Consider the following 23370-nt stretch of genomic DNA (forward strand, 5'->3'; position numbering starts at 1 on the left):
ATCTAGCATCACATGTGGGGCCCTCTGGCTCTATTCCAGCCCCCTCTCCCGTCCCCCCCATGTGGTTTGGCTCCAACAGGACTCTGTACAGTAGGTGTAATCTTGCATGCACCCCATAGAAAACGAGTATGTGTGTGTATTTCATGTAAGAAAGTGTGTGTGAGACTGAGCGAAAGGGAACCTCGGGGTGGGGGGGTTTGGGTCGTGCACTTGAGAGTTTGAGAAATTGAATCACATGCTTATAAGACAAAACTATTGCCTGGCATGGACTTAAATGCCAAACGTTCTGAAGTCTAATATATCCACACAGTCCCGAAGGCTGGTGCTTGTTCCCTGCGCACGTCGTTATCCCACCAGGCCGGGTCATTCAGAAAGGAGGGAACCACTGGTTCTTCGCTTTGAAGGTGCCGTTGCACACTTTACCGCCCCCTTGTGTTCACATCTGCTTTGGGAATTTAAAAACCACGACTACCTTCAAGTTTCACCATCTTTGATTTGGGAGACACATGGATCTGGTCTTTTTCTTCTTTTTTTTTTTTTTTTTTACAAGGAAATGAAATAGCTTTCCTTATGAAATTTCACTTTATGGTCAGGAAAACCCAAGAGGCACTAAAAAAAGGTCCCACCACTGCATCCTGACCAGGTTCCTGGGGTGACACCCGGCTAGTGTCTTTCAGCTAAGAAGGCCTAATCCGGTGCCAACATCAGGGTGAAGTCATCCTCTTTCCTCAAGCAACTGCATCACCTATCCTTTCCCTCCACTTTGTGTTTCGTGAAATCTTCCTCCAGGGCTGAAGAGAGTTGCTTGAGGTTCATACATTCGGTCACTTATTTGGTACATTCATCCCTTTCATAGGTGGGGTGGGGACTAGGATCACATCAGTGAGAGGGACCTTGTCATACTTATGAGTGGCCGTCACCCGTCTGTGACAGAAAGTGCATCTATTGCTCATGACACCTGTGTGGAACAATTTTGTCAGACAGGAACCCTGCACTTCTGTCTGACTGAAGTGTGTCAGTCAGTGTATCTTGTACAGCGGAGCGAGTGCGTCTGTCATACTGTAAGAAAGTGCAACCGCAGCAGGCTAGTGTTGCAATACTGTACGCACTATTATCTGTGTGTGTGTGAGATACTGGACACCTTGGTGACTATATGTAGAAACAGAGCCACATGTCTCAGATGTGTCTTTACCTTTCCATGCCCATTTAAGAGCTTCAATAATGCAGTAACTTAGGGGTCAAAGTCCTAACCGGAGCCTGCTGTGATTATCACTGTCCGTAGGTGTCACTGATGATTTGTAACGCATTGTCCTCCTTATTCAGCAATCAAAACGATGAAAAACAAGTGTATTTTCAGTCTACATACAATTTGTGTATGTTTATCTGCGTGCGTGCGTGTGTCTTTGTGTACTCCAGTGTATCCCCTACTCTCAGGCAAGGAGGACCAGCCAACATCCAATTCTAAAATGTCATATCTTTCTATGCTGATAAAAAAAATCTTGGGAAAAACACTGGTTTGCAACATCAATAAGATCAACATTCCTTATGTTGTGTGTGTTTTGTGCAAAAGTGGTTAGCGTGTGTGTGTGTTAAAGTTCATAACTTTGCAGCCTCGGTGCAGAAAGGACACAGTTTTGAGGTCCAGAGAAGGAGAGGGGAGCTTAGTGTTTGGTGCAGGTTGGAGGAGATGGGAGGTGCTAGAAATCCAGTAAACAAGGCCATTAACTGAAGAGATAAAGCACACATGTGGCTCAAAAAACAACGGTTACCATGAAAACAAGAAATTGTACTGTACAACTTTTCAAACCATTCTCCGGCTCTCCGCCTCTTCTCCAGAAGGTGTTCACTTGATGGACTTCTCTGAGAGACGCGACAGAGAGGCGGAGAATCGGAACAGAGCCTGAGAGCTGCTATGGACGAAAAGCCAGTCGGGGAAAAATAAATAAAACATCTGCAGAGTTCTCCTCAGGTGAAGGAGTGGGGGAAGTGGAGGGGTGGTTAGTTGCCATTTGAGGATATTAGTTTAGTTTCCATGTCTCTTCTCAGTAAGAACGGTGGGTTTCCGGTTCTCTCTCCAGAGTTAAAGCTGCGTGTGAGCTGATTGGAGGTCACTCCAAACCGAATGTGCTCGTCTCCTCCACAGCAGTGACCAGCTTCTCATAGAGCATGGAGAAGGAGGGGTACGGGGGGAGGTCCAGACGATTGAAGCAAGTGTGAGCCCTATGGAGACGTACAAGATTATCAGATAGATGATTGATAAATTATGCATATGTATGAATCATAAATAATAGTTTGATATGTAGTACTGTACAACTTTTAAACCTAAGCTTATACAAAATGTAATTCAGCTAATTATCCACAGATAGAAACCTGAATAAATGGTATTTGTTGGACATGATATTAGGCCTGATATGCTTTCCCCCTTTTAAATAAAAAACGAGTTACAGTCAAAAAACAAATGGTTTAAATGGAGCAGAGCCGTGTTGATATAATGTGATCATCAAGTTTGGTAAGGGACCAGACACCAACTAATGCAATGAGGAGTTGGGCCTTTTTAATCTTTTTCCCTCACCCCATATGTATATTTTTCGTATTAGCTTGACATATAGTATAAGTGTAATTAGCAATTGCCAAATCTGGAAGTTACACCGGCTGATTGACTTAACCAGAAGAAGTAGTAGACAAAGAATTGAACAATCAGACAATGCCTTAAATGTACGAGATCAGACGTCTGGATTGTATAAGGCCTTATACAAAATGTACAGATAAAGTTAACGTGAGAACATTAGTACAGACAATGTTGAATCAGTTAGATCCAGAAAACTTCTGTGTTTCTTAAAATTGACATATTGGTCTGATCTCTTAAGGCTGATCCCATTTACACTATGAATTTCACCCATTTTGCATTGACCTCAAAGCACGACAACCCAGCAGAACAATGGCCTCAGCGATCAGGAGTTAGTTGATTGTAATGGAAGAATACTAAAGCCTGAAGAGAGACAGGATTGTTGTGCACATTGCCAAACACATCGTCACAACCTATTGTGCACACTGAGGCCAACATTCATCACTGTTTAATCTCGTGTAATAATCAATACTGAATCTAGCGGAGCAGCTGATTTAAAATACTAACGTGGGCTAAAGAAAACAAAAAGTCAAAGGCCCGACCACCCTTTAGCAAAAAACAAAACAAAACACACAGTTCCCTCAAACTTCTTTTGCAAAGTGAATCTTTTCCTGTGTAGAGCCTTTAGGCTCTGCAGTCATCCCATTTAAACCATCCTACCTGGGTAATGAGGTGATTTTCCCCCACTTCTCCACACAGAATCTACGGGGTCCATTACTGCCCCGGAGAGATGCAAATCCCTCGTAGGGAATGCTGGAGGTGCCGGTCACAAACTAGAGAGAAGAGGGCGACACTCATCACACAAAGTATGAAAGCAGCTTCTGAAGACACTGTTACAATCTGCAGAATGCCTCTGACTGCATCGGTGCTGTGCATTTAACTGAGGCTTCAATGAAAACAGAAAAAATGCATGTTGTGTAATCCAGTTACATATAAACTAGACCTGTGGTTGTCAAATGGGGGTACGTGATATCTAACAAAAATATACATTTTTAAATTATCATCCATTCAAAATGTTTTATTTATAACATATTCAATTCAATATAAGTTCAGAAACTGAATTTTATATATTCCATTTTAAATCAGACACTTATGGCACAGCACTGTGTATTACATTTTTTTTCCAACCAAAAATGCTTTGTGCTGCTTAGGGGTTACTCAGCTGAAAGAGATTTCATAGAGGGTACGTCACTGAAAAAAGTTTGAGAACCACTGAACGAGACGACGGTAACAGCCTCCTGCACAAGCACATAATCCAGCTCAAAGCTAAACCCCCATCGTGTCATGGTACATCTGCGGTGTTCCTGCAGGAACCCTCAGCCTCCACACGGGGGCAGACTGCATGCATGCGGTTGCCCGTGTGCCCTACCTGCAGCAGTCTCAGCCTCTGCTCATTGTTGAACCTCTCCACAGCTGCCCAGAACCAGCGAATCACTATGTGGTTGTCATGGTAACCTGGGATGAGAGGGGGGGGGGGGAAGAGAAGACGATGATGGTGCATGAGTCAGATGAATAACAAATGAGGCTTCTTGTCCCCTGTTCCTCCTCCATCTCCCTCCCCTCTGTGATTTTGGAGCGGGCTCCACTGTTAAATGTTTAATGTCCGGAGCTGTTTGGTCCGTCTCAGTCGATTCCTCTATTAAAAGAGCCTCACACTGAGTCATGGACGACTGTCAGTTGGAGCTCTCTTGTCTCTCCGCTGCTGGCGGCTTCTCCACTGTATTGGCCAGACCCTTAAAAAGCCTTTTAATGGAATCTCCTGTAAATGGTTTGGACACTGGCGCTTGCATGCCTGTGCTGTACACAATGTGAATCACAATAATTAAAGAGCAATAACTCCACCAAACATCCAAGTGCTCATTATACAGCACATTACTGTTAATATCGGTTGTTAAATAGGTAATGGAAATATTTATCAAACTCAAGAATCACTATTGATTGCATAGTAAGTTGTTAATACGATAGCAGCAGGATTTACAGGGATTTATATAATATGTTTGTCTTTTTAGAAGATTTGAATGAATTGAAATCAATATTCACTAAACTCATGAACTAAAAATAAAATACATGTTCTGTCTGATCGGACATCAGCGTTAGAAACATCAAAACTTTCCTCATGCTACATTTAGGGCGACATGTTGTAAATATGCTACTTAAGTATACATGTCTCCTGTATGATATATATATGATATGATATATATATATATATATATATATATATATATATATATATATATATATATATATATATATATATATATATAGTAATATAAGGAAAACCGAAGCATTCTTTTTCCTGATTCACAGTAAACATAAAACAGGGTAGCCTAGTGGTCGAGGTGAAGAGGTGCAGAGAGGTATACCCTGATTTGAATTGCAGTGGGGACACCCCCAAAAGAGGTCAAAATATGTCCCATATTCATGTCTGGAAAAATATTGTAATATGATGTCAGACACCCCTAAATTGGACCAAACCATTTGGCGTTAGTGGAGCGCCTCGTCTGCCTCCCTCACGCCCATCATTGCAGTGGCTTCGTCCTCATTAAAGTCTATGTAGGTTGGTTGATGACGCAGCTGGCTGTCTCGCTAGTTTCATACACTCAACTTGATTTCCTCCAGAGTTTCTAAACTGTGTCGAGTGTTGACTCCAGAAGGTGACTGGTTGCACACATGCAGCTTCAAGTTGTGGATGACTCTGTCACTAGAAAATGAGCCAGTGTATAAACTTGCGTACGCATTTGACTATTTCTCACGTTGCATGTCAACACTTTCTACATCCCCGCTCCGCTGCCTCGAAGCTGCCATCCGGCTCTACGCACCTCCTCTGTACTCGGTGTTGTTTCTCCAGTCCGCCAGGTCGATCTCTGCCGTGCCTGCAATCACCAGCTCCAGCTCCCTGGCGTCAAACACTGACACCAGTCGCACGTCCACCACCTAACAAACGCACACAGAGGAACACACGGTATCACATGCTGTAGCGGCCTTTAATTGACATCTTCACTCATACGTCACATTGTTTGACAAAGACGGTAGCTCCTTAGTGTGGAGATTTACACAATGACGCAGATGGCAGCAGGATGAACATGGTGGGACAAAGTTTCCATCCGTTTTGTTTACAGTAAATGTTGGATTGGATTTGTTGAATCAAACCAAAGCCTGTAAACTCACATGTATCCCCACAAAGGCCCGGTAATCTGCCCTCCTGCCAGGCAGTGGACTTAAGCTGGGACTCGGTTTGTACCAGTTAAGAAAACACACAAGGAAGCAGCAGAATGTTGGCGCCAGTCCAGATTACAATCCGCTCTTGGTTCACTTTAACACGCTGAGCTTCCACAGCGTGTGGGACTGGGAGCTGTCACGTATCAATATCCGTCTTCTTATCCAGTTCTAAACCAGACAACGTTGTTTCTCCAATAAATATACTGCACATGCAGTTTGAACGGACCCCCCCAGAAATGCTCGGCAAGAAATTGAATATTGATTCTAAGTGGAGTGCATACAATTATAACTATTCTCAGTAGTTTACAGACACCAGTAACTATAACTATTTTCAGCTTTCCACCCGTGAAAATGACAGAAGTTGGTCCGAGTGTGGGTGGAAGGATGCTGATGGGTTCTTGAGTTTGTAATGGTCAAAAAGAAGAGAAAATATAAAAATCACAGCACCACTGCATGGGGTTACCTTATCTTAAACTATCAAAAATAAGTTTCTGCTGCTCAAATAAAGGATACATTAAAAAAACATTGTGTAAGTCTCTTCAATAATAATTCCTATATTTTTAACATCAGGCTCTATTTTATACTTCTCAACCGTGATCGTGAGCGAGAAGAAATTCACAACGTTTAACTTACTGTGAGTGTTTTTATTGAATAAAGGCCTACATAGTCGCTTCCCTACCTGTGTAGAGTGTATTATAGCCATTATGTGCTCTGGAGAAGAGGAATCGTACTTATCGCCACTTCACACTCACAGCCTCATTAATTAAGCGCTGTACCTCATAGAAGCCTCGGACCAGGCTCTCCGTCTGCTGGGCCACTCCTCGCTCGATACGCCACTTGACCATGCGCTCGATGTACTCCTTCTTGTTCTTCTCTGACACGGGGATACCAGCCCCGCCTGGCTTCAGCTCTCTCTCTGTAATCTGCACAATCACATGCACACATTGCAGTCTTGAATATGGGTGTTTTTTCACCAGGCCACAGTCTCACAATTTATGAAGAACAAAAGACTCTTCTCCTTCTCCTTCTTCTTCTTCAATCACTCCAACGCACCTGTCCAAAGACCTCCTCGTTCACAGTGAAGGTGAGGTCCAGCATGTCCTCGATGTCGTTGTCCTTCATCCACTGCAGGCTCTGGTGGAACTCCTCGTCCAGGAACTCCAGGTCACTCAGGTCACATGAGCTGCATGAGCACCGGCAGAGGTTACACAGAGCTTGCAGAGAGGTCAACAAGGCATTGATGGGTTGCCCTATTCATAAACTATGACTGATTGTGAGCAGGGAAGGTTAAAGGTTAATTAGCGCTAGCACAATAGCGCAAGACAGCTGTCCTCAAAAATCAAAGTCAAATGTGAGACCCAGCCTGATGCAAGGCAGAAAAATATGTTTGCCCAAACATATGTCTCAGGATGAACCCCATCAAGATGTACCGTTAATGCTACACACACACATATATCACATGTATATATATATATATATATATATATATATATATATATATATATATATATATATATATATATATATATATATATATATATATATATAAAAGGTTGCTAAGTATATCACTATTTCCATCATGCATTGAGCTTTGTGTTGCTATGGAGACAGTGAGTTTTCTTAGCTTTTTTTTCACATTTTTGTGAATCTGCACATCATCTGGATACATTTTCATACAGAAAAAACTAAATCTGAAAATGGAGTTTATAATTTTTGTATTGCACCATTACAACAAATTATTTCTGCAATACAGCATGCACTATTTATATGTAGTTATTAGAAACAACCGTGCGTGACATGTATTAGGATCTAAAGTATATTTCCAGGTGCTGAATAAATGCTCGTAGGTATAATCACGGTGGAGCCAAAAAGGATCCATGTCAGTGAAGAGGTTAAGAACCCTTTTTATTACATAAACATCTGTCCTTACTGCAGATATCTGGCAGGGTTTGAGGTTGTTTGGAAAAAGCTATTAATAATGATGCTGCTCCTACTGCCAGCTGCTGGCTGAGAGGATCTGACTGAAACACTTACATTCTCAGCACGGCCTTATAGAGTTAGTAAGGGGAATCTGATTGGAGGCGCTGGTGCCCTGCAGGCTGCTGTGGAATTAGGAAGTCGGAGGAAAGCGGGCTGAGGGACTTACATGCGAAGGAGCCCCTTGTAGAAGGGTCGGGTAAAGAAGGCATCCAGCAAGTACTGATGGACCAAGGCCAGGCCCAGGATGCGCCCACTGAAGCGAAACCTACAACGCAACACAGAAAATAAGAGGGTAAATCATCCCTTCAAAGGGTTTGGTGAGCCCTGCTTTAAGCATGAGATGGAGGGTGTTTGATCTTTCAGAGGTCGACAGAACGAGTGTAACCGAGCAGAGGGACTTTCAATCTTCTCTCTGCGGATGCATAAACACTGTGGAAGTTAGTTTGTCTCTTGTTTCATGTAGTCTCAAACGAGCTAATGTTAAATTTGAACTTCTCTTTCCATCTGAGGATGCGCCAGATGGTGACATTGTTTATGACAATAAATACCCCCCCTTACCCAGAGATTTACCGTGAGAACGATGCATGGAGTCAGAACAGAGCTGAAGTCTGGAGCACAGAGACCAGCTGAACCAAGAGACGATGCTTCTCTGCCCTGTCTGTCGTGAGGACTCTTCTAACGTCAGACATATTGTCTCTACAAGAACATAAGTATTGACTTGACATTCTTCAATTTGGTAAGTGCCATTAGATTTGTCCAGCGTGACAAACAAACCCCCTGAATACTTGAGTTAATGTTTTTTTCTTCTTCCTCCAGCCTATCATATTATTGTTTTTCTGTCTAGTCGTCTGCCCATCCATTCATCAGTCTGATCATTCATCCATCCATCAATCCATCCATACGTCCATCCGTCCTTCCAATCACTGTCGCTGAGGCAAAATTGACTGGGGAGCCACAAATTGCTGATCCAAATTTCCCCACAGCACCTCGCAGACGACTTCTATTTTGGGATCGGCGCGCAGCAGTCAGGGCTGGACAGGACGGACACTTTACGGTGAACACGGGAGCAAGCAATCTTCAACAAACATACGTCAGACAGACTGATACGGCATATAAATATAGGTACAATATGGAGACCTCACCATTCGTGGTGGTTGTCTACAAAGGCTGACATGGGGCTGATCTGGACAGTGTACGTGTCATTGGCCGAGTATTCGAACAGGCCGTAGTACGGGTTGAACAGTTCTCTGGACACCAGGAAGAAAAACTCTCTGGATGGCCCGCTGTAGTCCAGCCTGCAGACATCACAAATTCAAAACACACATGCATGTCAGTAGAGGAAAATGGAATCAGGACATATTAAACCCGTTCTCACTCCCACCTCGTCAAATAATGCAGCTTGAGCCGACCCTAGACTAGTAGTCGTCATGACGCCACCCATTGGTTTGTTTGGATTGGTTAGGGACGCTGTATACGAAGGTTTGTCAATCACAGTAGCTCTGCCCTAACGCTTCCCCTGCTTTATGTTCTATTCAACTCTAAATTAACCAGAATTTACAAAATGAACATCATGCTGTATTGAAGAAGACTTGAAACTAGAGATTTAGATACAACCAGAAGGGTCGCCCCATGATGTTCAGTAGAGAAAATGCAAGTTTAAGACACTTTAAATTTACTTCACTTAGCAGAGCTGGAGTTTGCCACTGGGGGCCACCGATATAGTGTCCGTATGTGACCTGTTGGCAATGGGAACGTGTTGCAGTGTTGTGTCGTTCTTCTGCAATTACTGATGTAGAGAAAGTTTGAGCTGAATCTAGTGGTCATTATTTTAACGATCCGCCCACGTAATCATCGGCTCTTGTGCTTTTGCAACAAGAAAAGGATACAATACAGTTATCTGATAACAAAGGGTATGATATCCGCCACTGAAAAACACAGTGTAGTTGCTGCCTCTCATCTCTGTTTACAGTAACACTACCTATTGATGTTCAAGTATTCCATGTAGTGCATTTCTAGCTGCCTTTTAACGAGTAGACTGTGGATTTACTGGGTTGTTGTCAGATGTGTGTATGTGTCTGTTTGTGTGTGTGTGTGTGTGTGTGTGTGTGTGTGGGGAATTGTGCACTCATTAAAACTCAAATACACGCATCACACACTTACACTACCTAAAACTCAATAAGGAATGACATGAGTCGTTCTCACCCGTCCTCGCCTACAAAGCTGACGTAAAGTTTGCTCCGCTGCAGGTCTTTACGGGAGTAACACATGATTTGGTTAAAGGCGTCCTCCAGGAGGTGGTCCCTGCGTATGATGAGCCTGAGGGAACGAACACACACACACACACACACACACGGAACATAACAATACTTTGTATATATCCCAATGATGAACTTAATAGACTACTATTTAAAAATGTTCTATCTGACTTCAGTTGCACTTTTTTTTTGTTCTTCTAATTGGTCTGTAATCTCTCATTTAATTTTTTTGATTTCCAAGAGGCACACAAATGACCATTCGCTATGTTTCGCCCATCGAACAAGAACAAGAGTCCAACAACTATCCATGTCTGCTCTATAGACTCGCTACGCTTTCACACTTTGACCTGTTTTCACTGCCGAGCCAGTTTGACATTCTGAATTTTATCCTTCGAATTGTATTGTAGAGTAGACGCTTCTGTCTGCTTCTGTCTGGCATTTCTATTTGTCCAAAATGAGATTGTATTCCTTCAGGAAGTGCGGTTAATGACAGACTGGGCTCCATGGTAACCGACAGATTGACGGAGTAGCAACAAAGGGTCAACTGAACAACCAATTGGAGCAATGAAGCATGTGGCGCGGCGCTGAGCGGCGGACAAATGTAAACAGACTACAATGTGCAGAGATGAGCTGTGGGAGTCGTATCAGTATGTCTGATGAAGAGCGTTGCGTTTTCCATCAGAATTTAAAGATGAAAGGAGTTACTTTGCCTGGACCCAGATGAATCTGCAAACTCATGTTTGACTTGCTCTGGCAATGCAGACATACATCTCTTTTCAAATGCCTGGTTTAAAACCTACTTGACTTTTCCCGGTCCCTGTCCATAACCTTTGGTCTCCAGCTTTCGATAGAAGTTCCTTAGTTTAGCCTCAAAATCCCGCTTATAGGGAGCTGGAGCGCGGGCATTGGCTCGCTGGGTGCCTGAGATGTACATATGAGAGAGAGAGAAAGAGTGACAGAGATGGGTATAAAAAAATAAAATGAAGACAGACTCAGGGAGATTAAATTAAATGTAAATGATCCAAAGTGGAAATTGGCTTAAGCCTGAACGGGTAAGGAAAAAAACTAAATGGGAAAATTGGAGTACTGAATGCAGGTTAATCCTGGATTGTTATTTCATATCAGACTGATGTAGCTACAAGAGACACAAAAATACACAGAGACTCATCTCTTCATCTGTCCGTGTTTTGGTTGAACGGTTTAAGATTAGAGGCATGCTCAGTCTAGATAGAGAGCGTACAGATGGACAGACAGTCGTAGATAAACACTGACGGTTGAGCTGGAGAGAGGAAGCATTAGTTTATGTACGGGCCAACTACTTAAAAGGGAATATTTGACACCTTTTATGTGGATGTCCAATCAGTGGTGATGGTAAATGTAGTCGATTGAAGCGATACATTTCTGCCATATTGACCCAGAGAGCTGAGTTCTCCTGCTTACACAGTGTGCCTACGTGTACCAGGATGCATTGCTTCCGACGCCCAAAGGGACCCCGTCAGCTATTAATAGTCCTCTTGCATGACTAATGCAGTCTCACTCTGCTGCTTTTCTTAGCCTGTATACTGTGGCTTTAGTAAATAATGCTGAATATCCAAATCGGAAAAACATATTTAAAATGTTTTCCACACATTTTTGGGATGGTAATTTCACAGGACATTTAGTTTTTTGTTGTTGTACATTTGAGCTTTGCTCATCACTTATTTTTTTCTTCATTTAACGGTGCTAAATCAAGAGCATTGATTTAGCAGCAAACATGTTATCTATGTCAAGAAAAAGTGGAGTAATGTCTCCTTGTGCGTTTCAACCGAGTTTCTATGGCCCTTGTTTTTGCTGCCGTCCTCTGTACTGCGCTCATACGGCTAACGCTGTTAGCTCTGTCAGCTACGTTGTCGCTGTTTGCACAATTAGCATTGTTTGTTCAGCCATCGCCATGTTATGAGCCGCGTGAAGGCAGTAGGCCTTTTTCACAGCAGCCATTTAAACATGTAAATGGCAGGTGTAATTGATTATGTTAATTATGATCCCATTCTAATTAGTGTGTTACAGACAGTCTAGTAAGCCAGCAAGAACAAGACCCGGGCCAACCTAAATGGAACAAGGCCATAACTAACACCATTCATCACACCTGCGCTTCCTCAGCGATGACATTTCACAAAAGGGTCTATCCCTCAATCACAGCTATGCTCTTTATGTAGCACCTTTGACGACTTGAGGAGAATGAAGGACAGAAAAATATGCGTGCATGTAGAGCTTGGGGGTTAAAAGGGAATGTGAGTGTACAGTTAAAGCATGTCTTCTGTGTCTGAGTGAATTCATGTTTCAAATTAGCCTGACATCAACTTGTGTTATATAGGAAGGTACTATAAAATTGCTTCTTTTATTGAGTAAACAATGTAAACCGAGCCTCACGGCGGAAGGCGTGAAATTTAATAAAAAGACTTAATAGAGGCGGGTAATGGCGTAACATGCCAATAACGGGGCTGCAGACATAGAGTGAGACAGACACTTACCAGGGGAGCTCTGAGGAGACGAGAGGCAGTAATTTGGGTGGAGCAACGGCGGCACATATGACATCACCTCCTCCTCAAATAAGCTGAAGACGAGAAGGAGGAACACATGCGGAACAGTCAGAGAAGAACGATGTGTAGAAATCAAAAATCTTAGAACATTTCAGCATAGGTTGATCAAATCAGACTTGTATTCTTAGAAGTGGTAGAGCCAGCTGGTTATCTTTTTTCTTTTTTGACAAGTAACAATTAAGCGGTCCACCACCCCGACACACAAACGCACAGGAACAGGACTCACCTCAGCAGCATGACGAGGTCAGCGTCGCTAGAGAGACGAGCCAGCCCTGAGACTCCCTCACTGCGTATAAACTGCACTTTCTCCCTGTGCACACACGCACACACACACACACACACACACACACACACACACACACACACGCACACACACGTCAGCGGGTGAAGTGACACAATCCATTAGGATTAAAGGTTAACTGTGTGTTCAGTTTGACTGATGATGATAATGGAGGTGTTGGATGTGAGCAAGGCTAGAGGGGAAGAGAGAGAGAGGGGCGAGAGAGAGAGGGGGAAAAGAGAGAGAGAGAGAAGGGAAGGGAGAGAGAGAGAGAGGGGCGAGAGAGAGAGAGAAAGAGAGAGGGGAAGAGAGAGAGAGAGAGAGAGAGGGGCGAGAGAGAGAGCGAGAAAGAGAGGGGAAGAGAAAGAGAGAGAGAAAGCGAGAGGAAAACTGAGAGAGGCATACTTGAGCGAGGGATTCCTGGCGAGCTCGGGTTGCCTTTCCTGGAGGATCTCGACAATGTTGGGTTGCCGTAGAAACGCCACTATCTTGTCATTGTAGGCTGGAAGAAAAGAAGGTATGTGTATTTATCCCCGCGTCTTGCTTGTGCACGTGTTCACACTTGCATCAATTGCATGGATGCGCGCATGTGATTGTGCCTGACCTACCCACAGGCACCACATCGTGGTACTGACTTCGACTGGAGCCGCTGAAGGTGCTGGACGGGCGGGGCATGACGGGCGGGTTGGTTTGGCGAGAGTCGTCCACCACCTGTGACAAAAGGAAGCACTACAGTTCAGGTCGCATCCTAGTTCTGAGACCAACCCACCTGTCAGAACACCTGTCACATTTTCTCCCCCCTGAACTACACACCTTAATGTTTCTCTCAACCATTCTCCATAGATTGGCACATAGATATAGTCCCAATCTCACAAGCAATCCATTTAAGTGTTGTGTAAAAATGTACTTGCAAAGATTTCGTAGTTGTTTAATAAAAATAAAAGGTATCCCAGTTAACTCAATATTCATGATTTCAGCTCCTCTACAGAAGCCCTGAGTGGGAACAGAGGAAAAACATAAGATTTGGTTGTTTATTTTAAGTCTGATCTCAATTGTTTTATCTCCAGTGATTATGACTTCAGTTAAAAAAAGGCTTTGACTCAATAATATTTTTAAGGGTTATCTGTGAAACAGATTTTGGCAGGTGATTGATTTGATGCGTTTGTTGTTGTAATACTAATAAATACCCACAAGGGGCTGAAACCCACCACTACCATTGTGTTATAAATAGGATGAAAACAATTCATATACATACATACATACATACATACATACATACATACATACATACATACATACATTGTATTCTAGTAAGTTATGTAAATTAAAACTACCAATGAAGAAAACGTGACTGCTTTTCGTCCTATTTAGAACATGGGGTAGTGGTGCACGTCAGCCTCTCATGGTAAAAATCAATAACGACAAACACTTGACCCCAACAATACAAAACATAAAAATCCCTTTTTTTTACACTGGTTCTTATGTTTCTCTAAGTGTTTCTCTAGAAAGCAAAACCATAGGGCAAACTAAAGGTAATCATGGACAGTGTTTAACAGTTATGTACAATTTTTAATTTCCTGTAATAAAAAGGGTTTTAACCAGTCTTAATTATCAGATATTCCACAAAACTCTTCCTTTTAATAATTTTAAACATCCTCTGCTGCATTAGTATGTAATACACAGGAAACTTATCCAAATACATTACTGTAACCATATCACTGAAACCAATAGTGTTTCAAGGGATTCAAGAGGCAACAAAAGCCTCTTGTTCCCTGAGAGTTTATAGTAATCAAACTGAGCTAATTTGACAACAACTGAGTGATGCTGTTATTCCTACGTACATCCATAGAGCTTGGGTGAGATGAGTGACAACAAGGTAGGACCAACTGTCAACATAGCAATTATTTTGACATACGGCGTATTTATGAAGCTTTTCAGTCATTCCGGGAATACAATAGGCTGTCGAGAAAGACTACGTCAAAAGCAGCTTTGTTTTTAAATCAGGTGATGTTTCACTCTTTTCCTATCTGAATGCAGCGCTGGCGTCCTTGCTCGGTCAACTGGCAGGGTGACTTCCCTGTTTTTTTCCCTCCGTCAAACCAGCCTCCCTAAACATCGCAGTGCCTCTCCTAGCCTTAAGTTGACTCTGGGTGACAAGTGGTGCAGTGGCGGCTAGTCTCTCACCTCCCCGGCACTGTGGCTGCGCTGACGGCTCAGGTGCTGGCGGTGTGCCAGCAGCCCGGTGGAGCGAGAGCTCTGGAGGGGAAGCCGCGGGTCGATGAAGGTCGTGGAGCGACAGTTGTGATCCACAAAGAAGGGCTGAGGATTGAGATGCGAACACCCGCGGTCAGGCACGGATAAACTCCACTACGTGCACACAGAAACACATCTTCACATGCAGTCCACTCAAAGGGAAGATTATTCAGAAAACATAACAATAACAATCAGTGGACACACATGACCTTCAGGGATTGGGGTGATCCCAGGTCAAAAGTGAACACACACACACACACACACCTTCCCGGTATGGTCGTGCTTCATCTCCCAGCCGCGCGGAAGCTCCAGCTGCTTGTTGGAGAACATGTTGAGGAAGGTGACGAGGTCGCGGTTGTGCTGGTAGCGCTCAAAGTAATGGGCGTCCCTACGCACCTTGCTGATCATGTGCTTCAGGCAGGTGTTGCTCGTAAACATGCGGTAGGCACTCTGGGCAGAGAGGGCAGAGAGATGAGGTCATCAGAGAGGGACCGGAGAAAGACGAGAGAACATCTCCGAGTTCATTTCATTTCATTCAAGACAGTGTGGATAATATTATTCTAATGCCAGTGGGAGTTTTCTTTTATCCACTAAATGTCCTGAATGATTCAATAAATGCCAGACATACTACGCTATAACATGATTAGTTAGGGTATCTTTAGTCAGCATTTGAAAACTGCAAGTCACTCAAGCTGCAAAGTATTCAATCAATTATGGATTCATTTGTCTTTTTTCATTAAAATTTGTAAAATAAAAAGCCTAAACTACTGTATATTGCCACAGATCATTTAGTTTTTACTGTATGTGCCAAGGCTCCTCGCTACCTGCCCCTAAAACCATCGCTGTACATAAACCAAAACTATCTGCATGTCCAGGTACAAACGGAAGTGAATTAAGAAAATGAATGCCGTCACTGCTCAATGCCTATGACCAACTGGTTCACTATTCAGCCCTCTAAGCTAGTCTCATGACTGGTGATAAGTGCTCAGACATTAAATCAGTCAACACGCAGAATTTGAGAACAGTGCGTCTGCTTGCATGTAGACAGATGCTATGTAAAAGGAGTACAGGGTCGAAGGTGACGGAGGAGGAGGAGCATGTTAGACTGACAGGGTTAGAATGCAGCACTGTGAAGAAGTCGGGGCTGCACAGGAACTTGGCGCTGGGTGACTGGAGCAGCAGGGAGAGGCGCGAGCGGCCGCTGGAGTGAGCGACTGCACTTTCTCTTCGGTATTCTGCAACAAGATTAAAACATAGTCAGACCGTGAGACAGAGACACGCTAACGAAAGCAGCTTATTTTAAATCCAGCATTGTGTCTGGGATATGAACGTCCACATGTGTCCACAGACTACCGCTATAATAGCAATACTATTTCAAGAGATGAATCCTTTTCAAGAGGTGAGTCATTTAATTGGACAAATTATTTTTGTCTTCCTCCAAACGAGTGAACGACACCTCTAATTTTTCTATTTGTGTGTTTTTAAAAAAAATATATGTGTTTGAATGAAACCAACCCGAAATGGAGTGAGGCATCAGTTCACCCTCTGGTTCAGGAAGGTCAACAGGGGGTTCCTCTGACCGATCGCTGTTGGTTATTGTCCTCCTGATGCTCTGGTACCTGTGAACGAGAGCAAAGATAGTCAAAGTACAGCTTCCTACTATTTCAGCAAATTTTTCAGCAAAATAAATAAATAAATCTGACCTATGAATATAACTATGCACTTAACACATTTCACAGCATTTTGAGCAAAGACAGATTAATAATACAAAAGCTGCATGTATTTCCCTATTGGACGTCTTACATTCAGAGTTTGACACTTTCAACTGTTTTTCTTTCTTTCATAAAGTATACATTCTAATACACAAGCAATAGAACTGCAACAATTATTCGACCAGTCAATCAGTTGAATGACACAATGACAACATCATTAATTTCCACAGTTTTACATCAAACTGAACACCCCTGGGATTTGGATCACTTTTGAAAACTGTGATGGATATTTCCTAATTGGTAGTTGCAGCCCCATTATGTAATTGGAGCATCTAAGCATGCTTTTAACGACATTTGCTCGTGAGGGAAACAACGCTTATTGCGATACGTTTCTCTTTACAAAGCCCACCTGCGGTTGAGTTGCTCCATCTGCTGAATGGAGTTGGAGCGGGTCAGACCCTGCGGGGCAGGGGGTCCGGTGGGACGCTGCCACGTGGTGGTTCTGTTCACGTGGTCCACAAAGAAAATCCTCCCATGGCTGTCGATCCGAGCCTCCCAGTCTGAGAGGAAATTAATAATTGATACACAGTCTGTGTTTAATGTCTCGGTGCCACATAACTGTATAAATAAACGCTAGCCAACTATATTTTAAGGTCAGAAATCAATTTCATGATATAATGTATTTGTGCATTCTGTGTCAAAATATGCATGAACAAAATTAAAAGTCTCGAAACTCTGTCAGCCAAATGCTAACAAACATGTTAGCAACATGCTTTAACCATCTCAGTTTTAGCGTGCTGACATTTGGTAATTAGCACTGAACACAAAGTACAGCTGAGCCTGATGGTAAAGATGGCAATGTCAATATTTTATATATGAAGTTATTATGTCATAAAGCAATGTACTGGACATTTTGACCTGTGCTCTAGAGTAAAGTCAGAAAAGTAATTACAATTCATCCTGTGGAAAACATGAACATGGGAATCAAAAAACTCATGGTGAAAATTCAAAGAATCGCTAAAGACATTAGGGTTCATCCTCTGGGGAGCATAAACTTCTGTTAAACCCTCGATGGGAATTATCAAGATATGTCTGGAGTTGGTAGACACGATACATTGACTGACCGACACTGGCATCCCTTATGTCCCGCTAGTGTGGCGAAAAGAAAATGCTAAATCCTCCTGTTCCCTTTCCAACACTTCTCATCATGGAATTGTACTAGTAGTAAATGTAGTGATAGTTTTAGTCAGGATCATTGATCCTGATACACACAGATGCACAAACACACAGACACGCTGCCACACAAAGGACGTGTGACACAGACAGATGCAATAGACATAGGCTATGGTGCAAGCAGACACACACACTCACTGGGAGGTAGAGGCTCGTCCACACGTTGGTATCGGTGGATGTCATGACGCACAGACGGAAGCGAGCGAACAGGATGGCCGTTAACGTGAGAGCCTGAACACGGGAAAACACACAAATAACAGATTTGTGTTTCAATATGATGAAAATGGGAGGAAATATTGTTTGAATGGCACAACCAGACGGTTAACTTTTAAGCACGAGAGCCAACATTTCTTGGGAATAAAAAAAACAAAAACGTCTCTCTGCTAAAAGCACAAAGGTCGAGTACCTTCCTCTCCATCTGTTTCTGTGGTGGCCTGCTCCGAATCAGCGGAGCCCACCTCCTCGTTCGACTTCGCCTCCTCCCCTGACCGTCTTTCAGCCACGCCCCCCGCAGCCTGCAGGCTCAGCCTCCTCACACTGATCTCCTCAACCACCACTGGCTCGCCGGGCGGGTGCGCTTCTCCTACAGCCTCAGCGATGGCGGCCTGCCCACCCCCTTCGTCGTCCACGGCGTGATTGGTTGGTGGTGTTCCGGAAACGACGTCTCCCCCCGGATCTATGGCCGTCTCCGCTCCCTCCTCCGCTTCCTACAGAGTACAAAATAATTATGTGTCACAAAAACAATCGACATAATGACAATTATCATAGATCAGGATCAATCGAGGGTTTCATGCTAATGTTGGTGACTCTCATACACACTGTTGTGCTCAACCTCATATTAAGTTGAAATATTCACACCTACGACTCCTAAAATATCTGAGAATTTCAGGAAGTCAGTCAACTACAATAGCAGCTCACAACATGAGGCCGTCCCCAAGGCAACAAAAAGAAAGCAGTGAATTGTTCAACAAAATGCTAATATGTAGCGGTGCGTAGGCGCAAATGTTAAGACAAAAAATGTCCTCCATGAAAAGTAGATGCAGATTACTTAAATATGGAATGATGGTGCTTTGGCAGATTGTTATGGTGCACCGTCACTCATACATGCGCACTGTGGGGACAGTAATGACACTCAGTTCACTTAAAGATAAAGAAGATTAAGAAACAATATGATGACATTTGACAGAAAGCACAAGAGATAAATGGCGGCTCGTGATCATATAATGATAATGAACTCACCACCGCAGTCGTCACTGTGATTGGGCAGCTTTCTGACGACGACAAGACCGTCTGCGGGGCTGTTGCCATGCTGCAGGTGTCAATCTCTGAGGAGGGGTCCTCGCCAGGCCCCGTTCCTTCCCCGTGAACTTCCCCCTCTGGCGCGGCATTATGGGTCATAGCCTCTATGAAAGGAGCTTCCTCCACTTCAGAGAAGACGTCCGGCTCCAAAACATCCTCCAAGTCCAGACCTGCCCCCATTTCTAGGGCCATCTCTGCCTCAGGGGGCTCGTCTTCTGTCACACCGCCCGCGCCCACCGGCAGCGCTAAGGGCTCCGGCCGCTCTGGCCGCTCCAGCCCAAGATGGAACTCGGGGAACGGGTCGTCTTCATCGGGGTCGTCCACGTCTGGAGGTTCTCCATTCATCAGCAGCGGCGACAGCGGCACGGGAATTATGTCATTGGCTCCAGACCTCTCGTCGTCCTCGTCGGAATCGATGTGCAACATGGCGCTGAGCCTTGTGTGAGTGGGGAAGCTGGAGCGCAGTTTGGGCGAGGCCGCGCCCAGGGGCCTCTCCCCGGGGCCTTTGGGGGCCTCGATAGCATCCAGGCCCTCGCTGAGTGACCTCTGGAGCATTTCGTGGCACGACAGGCTCTCGTGCTCCATGAATCTAGCCTGGGCTCCAACAAGAGGCAGGTCCTTTTCTGGGTAGGCCGCTGCCCCGCCTTCCCACAGGCTATGAGAGCCATGGGAGCCGGTGGGAGAATGGCCCGAAGAGACCAGTCCTGGAAGATGGTGGGGCAGGTCCTCATCATCAGATGGAGTCCCAGGAGCTCCATTCAAGGGAGAGTGGCCAATGATGGACTCGGGAGAGGCACCTACAGTGACAGAACAGGTTGTGTTTCCATGTTGGAAAAGACAAATTTTAAGAACACACACTCAATTTAAAGACTTGATTAATTTACCATCAGGCCCAGTCGATGTGAGTTCCACTTTGAACTGCAAATTGCCGCTTACATGTTCAGTAGGCAGACGGCGACACAGGGGGAAGGTTACAGGTTGGACTCTGGACAGAGGAACACCAAGACATCTGAGACATTGCACACATCAGATTCAAGTCCTAGAATCTGTCCTCTGGACTGAACTAAAGTTCTATGGAGCCCACACTGTGTCTGTGTGTGCGGAAACCTGTGATTCACCTACCCAGGTATTTTTTCGATAAGCCGCTGCACAGGGATAGTGAGCTGACCGAGGAAGCGTTTGATGATCGGTCGACTTTTCGCAAACTTGTCCTTCACCTCGATGTACAGGATGTCCGTCATTAGTGCTACAAACGTGTATTTCTGCAGAGAAGAAGAAGAAGAAGAAGAAGAAGAAGAAGAAGAAGAAGAAGAAGAAGAAGAAGAAAGAAAGAATCCTTTGTTAATGCCTTTAGGGAAATTGGTCTCTGCATTTAACCCATCCTTAGTAATTAAGGAGCAGTATGCTGCCGTGAGGCACCTGGGGAGCAACTGGGGTTGAGGTGTTTTGCTCAAGGACACTTCGACATGCAAACTATGGAGGGACCCGGGATCGAACCGACTACCTTGTGCTTTCAGAACGATCACCACGAGCTACAGCCGCCCCCAAGCAGACAAACATATACACTCAACACTTTGTTTGAAAGAAAATGTGTGTGAACGAGTGTATGAATACATCCTCTGTGTAAGTGAAAAAAGCATGCTCAGTGTAGTGCTGCAGTGAGATGCATTCGAAGCCCAATGAAAAAACATCACCTCTCCATGCCAGACAGGGTTGGTGGTGTTGGCGATGATGGCCGATCGCCGCTCCTGTCCGTGGTGGCTAAAGATTGGGAAGACGCTCCTCTTTCCCGGGTGAATGGACATCTTCAGGTACGGGTCCGGATTAAAAAACATTCCCTTCTTCAGTCCGGTGGCACGCAGATCTGCGGCAAAGCATCAGTGACAGCAAGCTTGTGAAGAGGAGAGGGTTAAATACTGTGACCTGATGTGCTGTTTTGTTGTTGTGTTTAGTCACGCATCTTAGTTTAGCACGTTAGTTCATTTGCTAATGAGCACCACTTAACACAAAGTCCAGGTGAGACAGATGGGACTGGGATACAATATTTGATCATATACCAAAGATTTGACCTGAAGGTGCCACCAGATGAATTGGTAGGTATTCGCCAAAGTTGTAATGATGAATTATGTAAGGATCATCAATCTCTGAGACACATCATTCTAATCTTCTCCACATCCTCTGGGAACTATGAATTGTTGTCCCTAGTTTTGTGGAGATCCGAGATGTTTGAAGTAAGAATCTTAGTCTGACCAACCAACTGACGGCCATTGCCATCTGTGGAGCCACACTAAGCCATACTGAAGTTACTGATAGTGTAAAACTTCATCCGTGGATGCATAATGACAAACAGAAGAAGGTTGCTTCGGGGGACAAGATGCTATGGCGACGGCGACGCATGTAAGTAAACCCTTCGGCTGGTAATTCATGTAGATCTTTCTGCATTTCGTCTTTATATGTTGACTTTTTGTGTTTATCCCTGGAGCACTTATGGTATATGACATAATACAGACAATACATTCAATTAACATTTACGAAGGAAGCATGCCGCTTGGTCGAATTTCTTCGGGAGCGAAACTCAAAACGATCTTTGCCAAAGGTCGACCCCGCTGGCAGGACCAGCCTGACCAAACCGAAATTTAGGGTCAATTACCCCATAGAGGAGTAGCCATAGGACGTCTGCCCAGGTAGAGGAGCCATAGGACGACAGTCCCAGGTAGAAGAGTAGCCATATGACGACTGCCTCAGGTAGAGAAGTAGCCATAGGACGACGCCCCGTGCGAGGAGTAGCCATAGGACAACTGTCCCAGGAGAGTCGTGTGTAGCTACGCTAACCCACCTAAGACCTACTCCACTACCTGGCTAATATTTGCTTCATGGCAGCGTCCCGCATCAAGCAGCTTCTTCTGTAGAAAATGGGCTTCAACTGCATATCCGTTGTGTTCAATGATTACAAGTTTTTCTCGAATCCTCGAATGTCTTCGCCACGTTACAGCCTCGTCCCCTGACCCCTTTTCCGTCTGCCTCTGGTCTTAGTCCATACACGACTCCATAACTGCATCAGACCACTAAGGCATGAAACTCCCTGCTGGTTTATTAATGTTTTCATTTGGAAGAATGGGAAATACATGGGGCTTGCGGCTGAGAAAAACAGTCAAAAGCCGCTTCCGATGCAACGGATAATCAAAACATGCTGTAGTGGACATGTCGTCTTCCTGTTTACGTCTTTTTAAATTACGGTAATACCAAAAGACTTTTTCAGAAAGCTGATAACATTCTCTGTCTTTCTCTGTCAGGAAAGCACCTCTTTAAATTCCGAGACCACTGTATTTCCTGAAGACAGCTTTTAATGTTTACTCTCGCTTCTCCCCTGAAGGACTGCGAGACAAACATGAGGGGGAGATTACATCACGCGGCTAAAAGACAGAAAGTCTGTCTGTGTTTTGGAAGGCTTTGGTAAATTGACTTAAAAGCTCTTAACCCCAGATTTCCTCTGATTTGTAATTGAGGACGATTACACAACAAAAGTTTTGTGAACAATAGTGTGAGCAACCATCTCAACTCACCTGTCAAAGTAAAGCTGATGAGTTTTCGTGGATGTTCGATGCCCACCTGCTCTGCCAGGCCCTCCGCCTGAGAGGGGAACAGACAGCATCAAACTCTGCACACCGCAGAATGAAAACACACACCCGTCTGTCCTACTAAATTCACACGTCTAAGCGCTAATACAGGAGACAGCTTAGCGGGTGCAGTGAATCATCTTTACAGCTCATTGGTACACACACATGGTTTAACATCGTATACACACTTCCGCCTGAACAACCACCATTATGCAAAAATCATGTGAACTTTAAAAGGACTGCTGGCCGTTTTCAAAGAATACTATACAATTTGTGAGATAATCAGATTTTAAAATAACCTTATCATAAATATTTTA

At 44.1% G+C, this 23370-nt stretch overlaps 1 protein-coding gene across 7 annotated transcripts in view; it reads right to left on the reverse strand.

The window, feature by feature from the left end:
- Positions 1-518: 518 nt before the first annotated feature.
- hecw2a (HECT, C2 and WW domain containing E3 ubiquitin protein ligase 2a) overlaps positions 519-23370 on the reverse strand; it is a 36068-nt gene continuing 13216 nt past the window's right edge. For 5 of the 7 annotated variants that reach the window (XM_068572197.1, XM_068572196.1, XM_068572198.1 and 2 more), the window contains 26 exons: positions 23000-23066; positions 21131-21300; positions 20559-20698; positions 20321-20421; positions 19377-20233; positions 18544-18844; positions 18276-18368; positions 17314-17464; positions 16708-16811; positions 16303-16427; positions 15457-15642; positions 15124-15258; positions 13548-13650; positions 13345-13441; positions 12886-12969; positions 12591-12673; positions 10881-11001; positions 10028-10141; positions 8968-9120; positions 7992-8090; positions 6899-7028; positions 6622-6768; positions 5446-5560; positions 3996-4081; positions 3287-3399; positions 519-2220 (listed from right to left, as the gene is read on the reverse strand). In XM_068572197.1, the coding sequence (XP_068428298.1) occupies positions 2109-2220; positions 3287-3399; positions 3996-4081; positions 5446-5560; positions 6622-6768; positions 6899-7028; positions 7992-8090; positions 8968-9120; positions 10028-10141; positions 10881-11001; positions 12591-12673; positions 12886-12969; positions 13345-13441; positions 13548-13650; positions 15124-15258; positions 15457-15642; positions 16303-16427; positions 16708-16811; positions 17314-17464; positions 18276-18368; positions 18544-18844; positions 19377-20233; positions 20321-20421; positions 20559-20698; positions 21131-21300; positions 23000-23066 (3987 nt within the window). In that variant the 3' untranslated portion in view covers positions 519-2108. The remainder of the gene's footprint in view (positions 2221-3286; positions 3400-3995; positions 4082-5445; positions 5561-6621; positions 6769-6898; positions 7029-7991; positions 8091-8967; positions 9121-10027; positions 10142-10880; positions 11002-12590; positions 12674-12885; positions 12970-13344; positions 13442-13547; positions 13651-15123; positions 15259-15456; positions 15643-16302; positions 16428-16707; positions 16812-17313; positions 17465-18275; positions 18369-18543; positions 18845-19376; positions 20234-20320; positions 20422-20558; positions 20699-21130; positions 21301-22999; positions 23067-23370) is intronic. The other 2 variants (XM_068572201.1, XM_068572202.1) reach the window with 2 other exon arrangements.

This window comes from Clinocottus analis, unplaced genomic scaffold (assembly GCF_023055335.1).
Source record: "Clinocottus analis isolate CAN_PGR_092001 unplaced genomic scaffold, fCliAna1.0.p SCAF_12, whole genome shotgun sequence".
In the NCBI taxonomy this organism is placed as follows: domain Eukaryota; kingdom Metazoa; phylum Chordata; class Actinopteri; order Perciformes; family Cottidae; genus Clinocottus; species Clinocottus analis.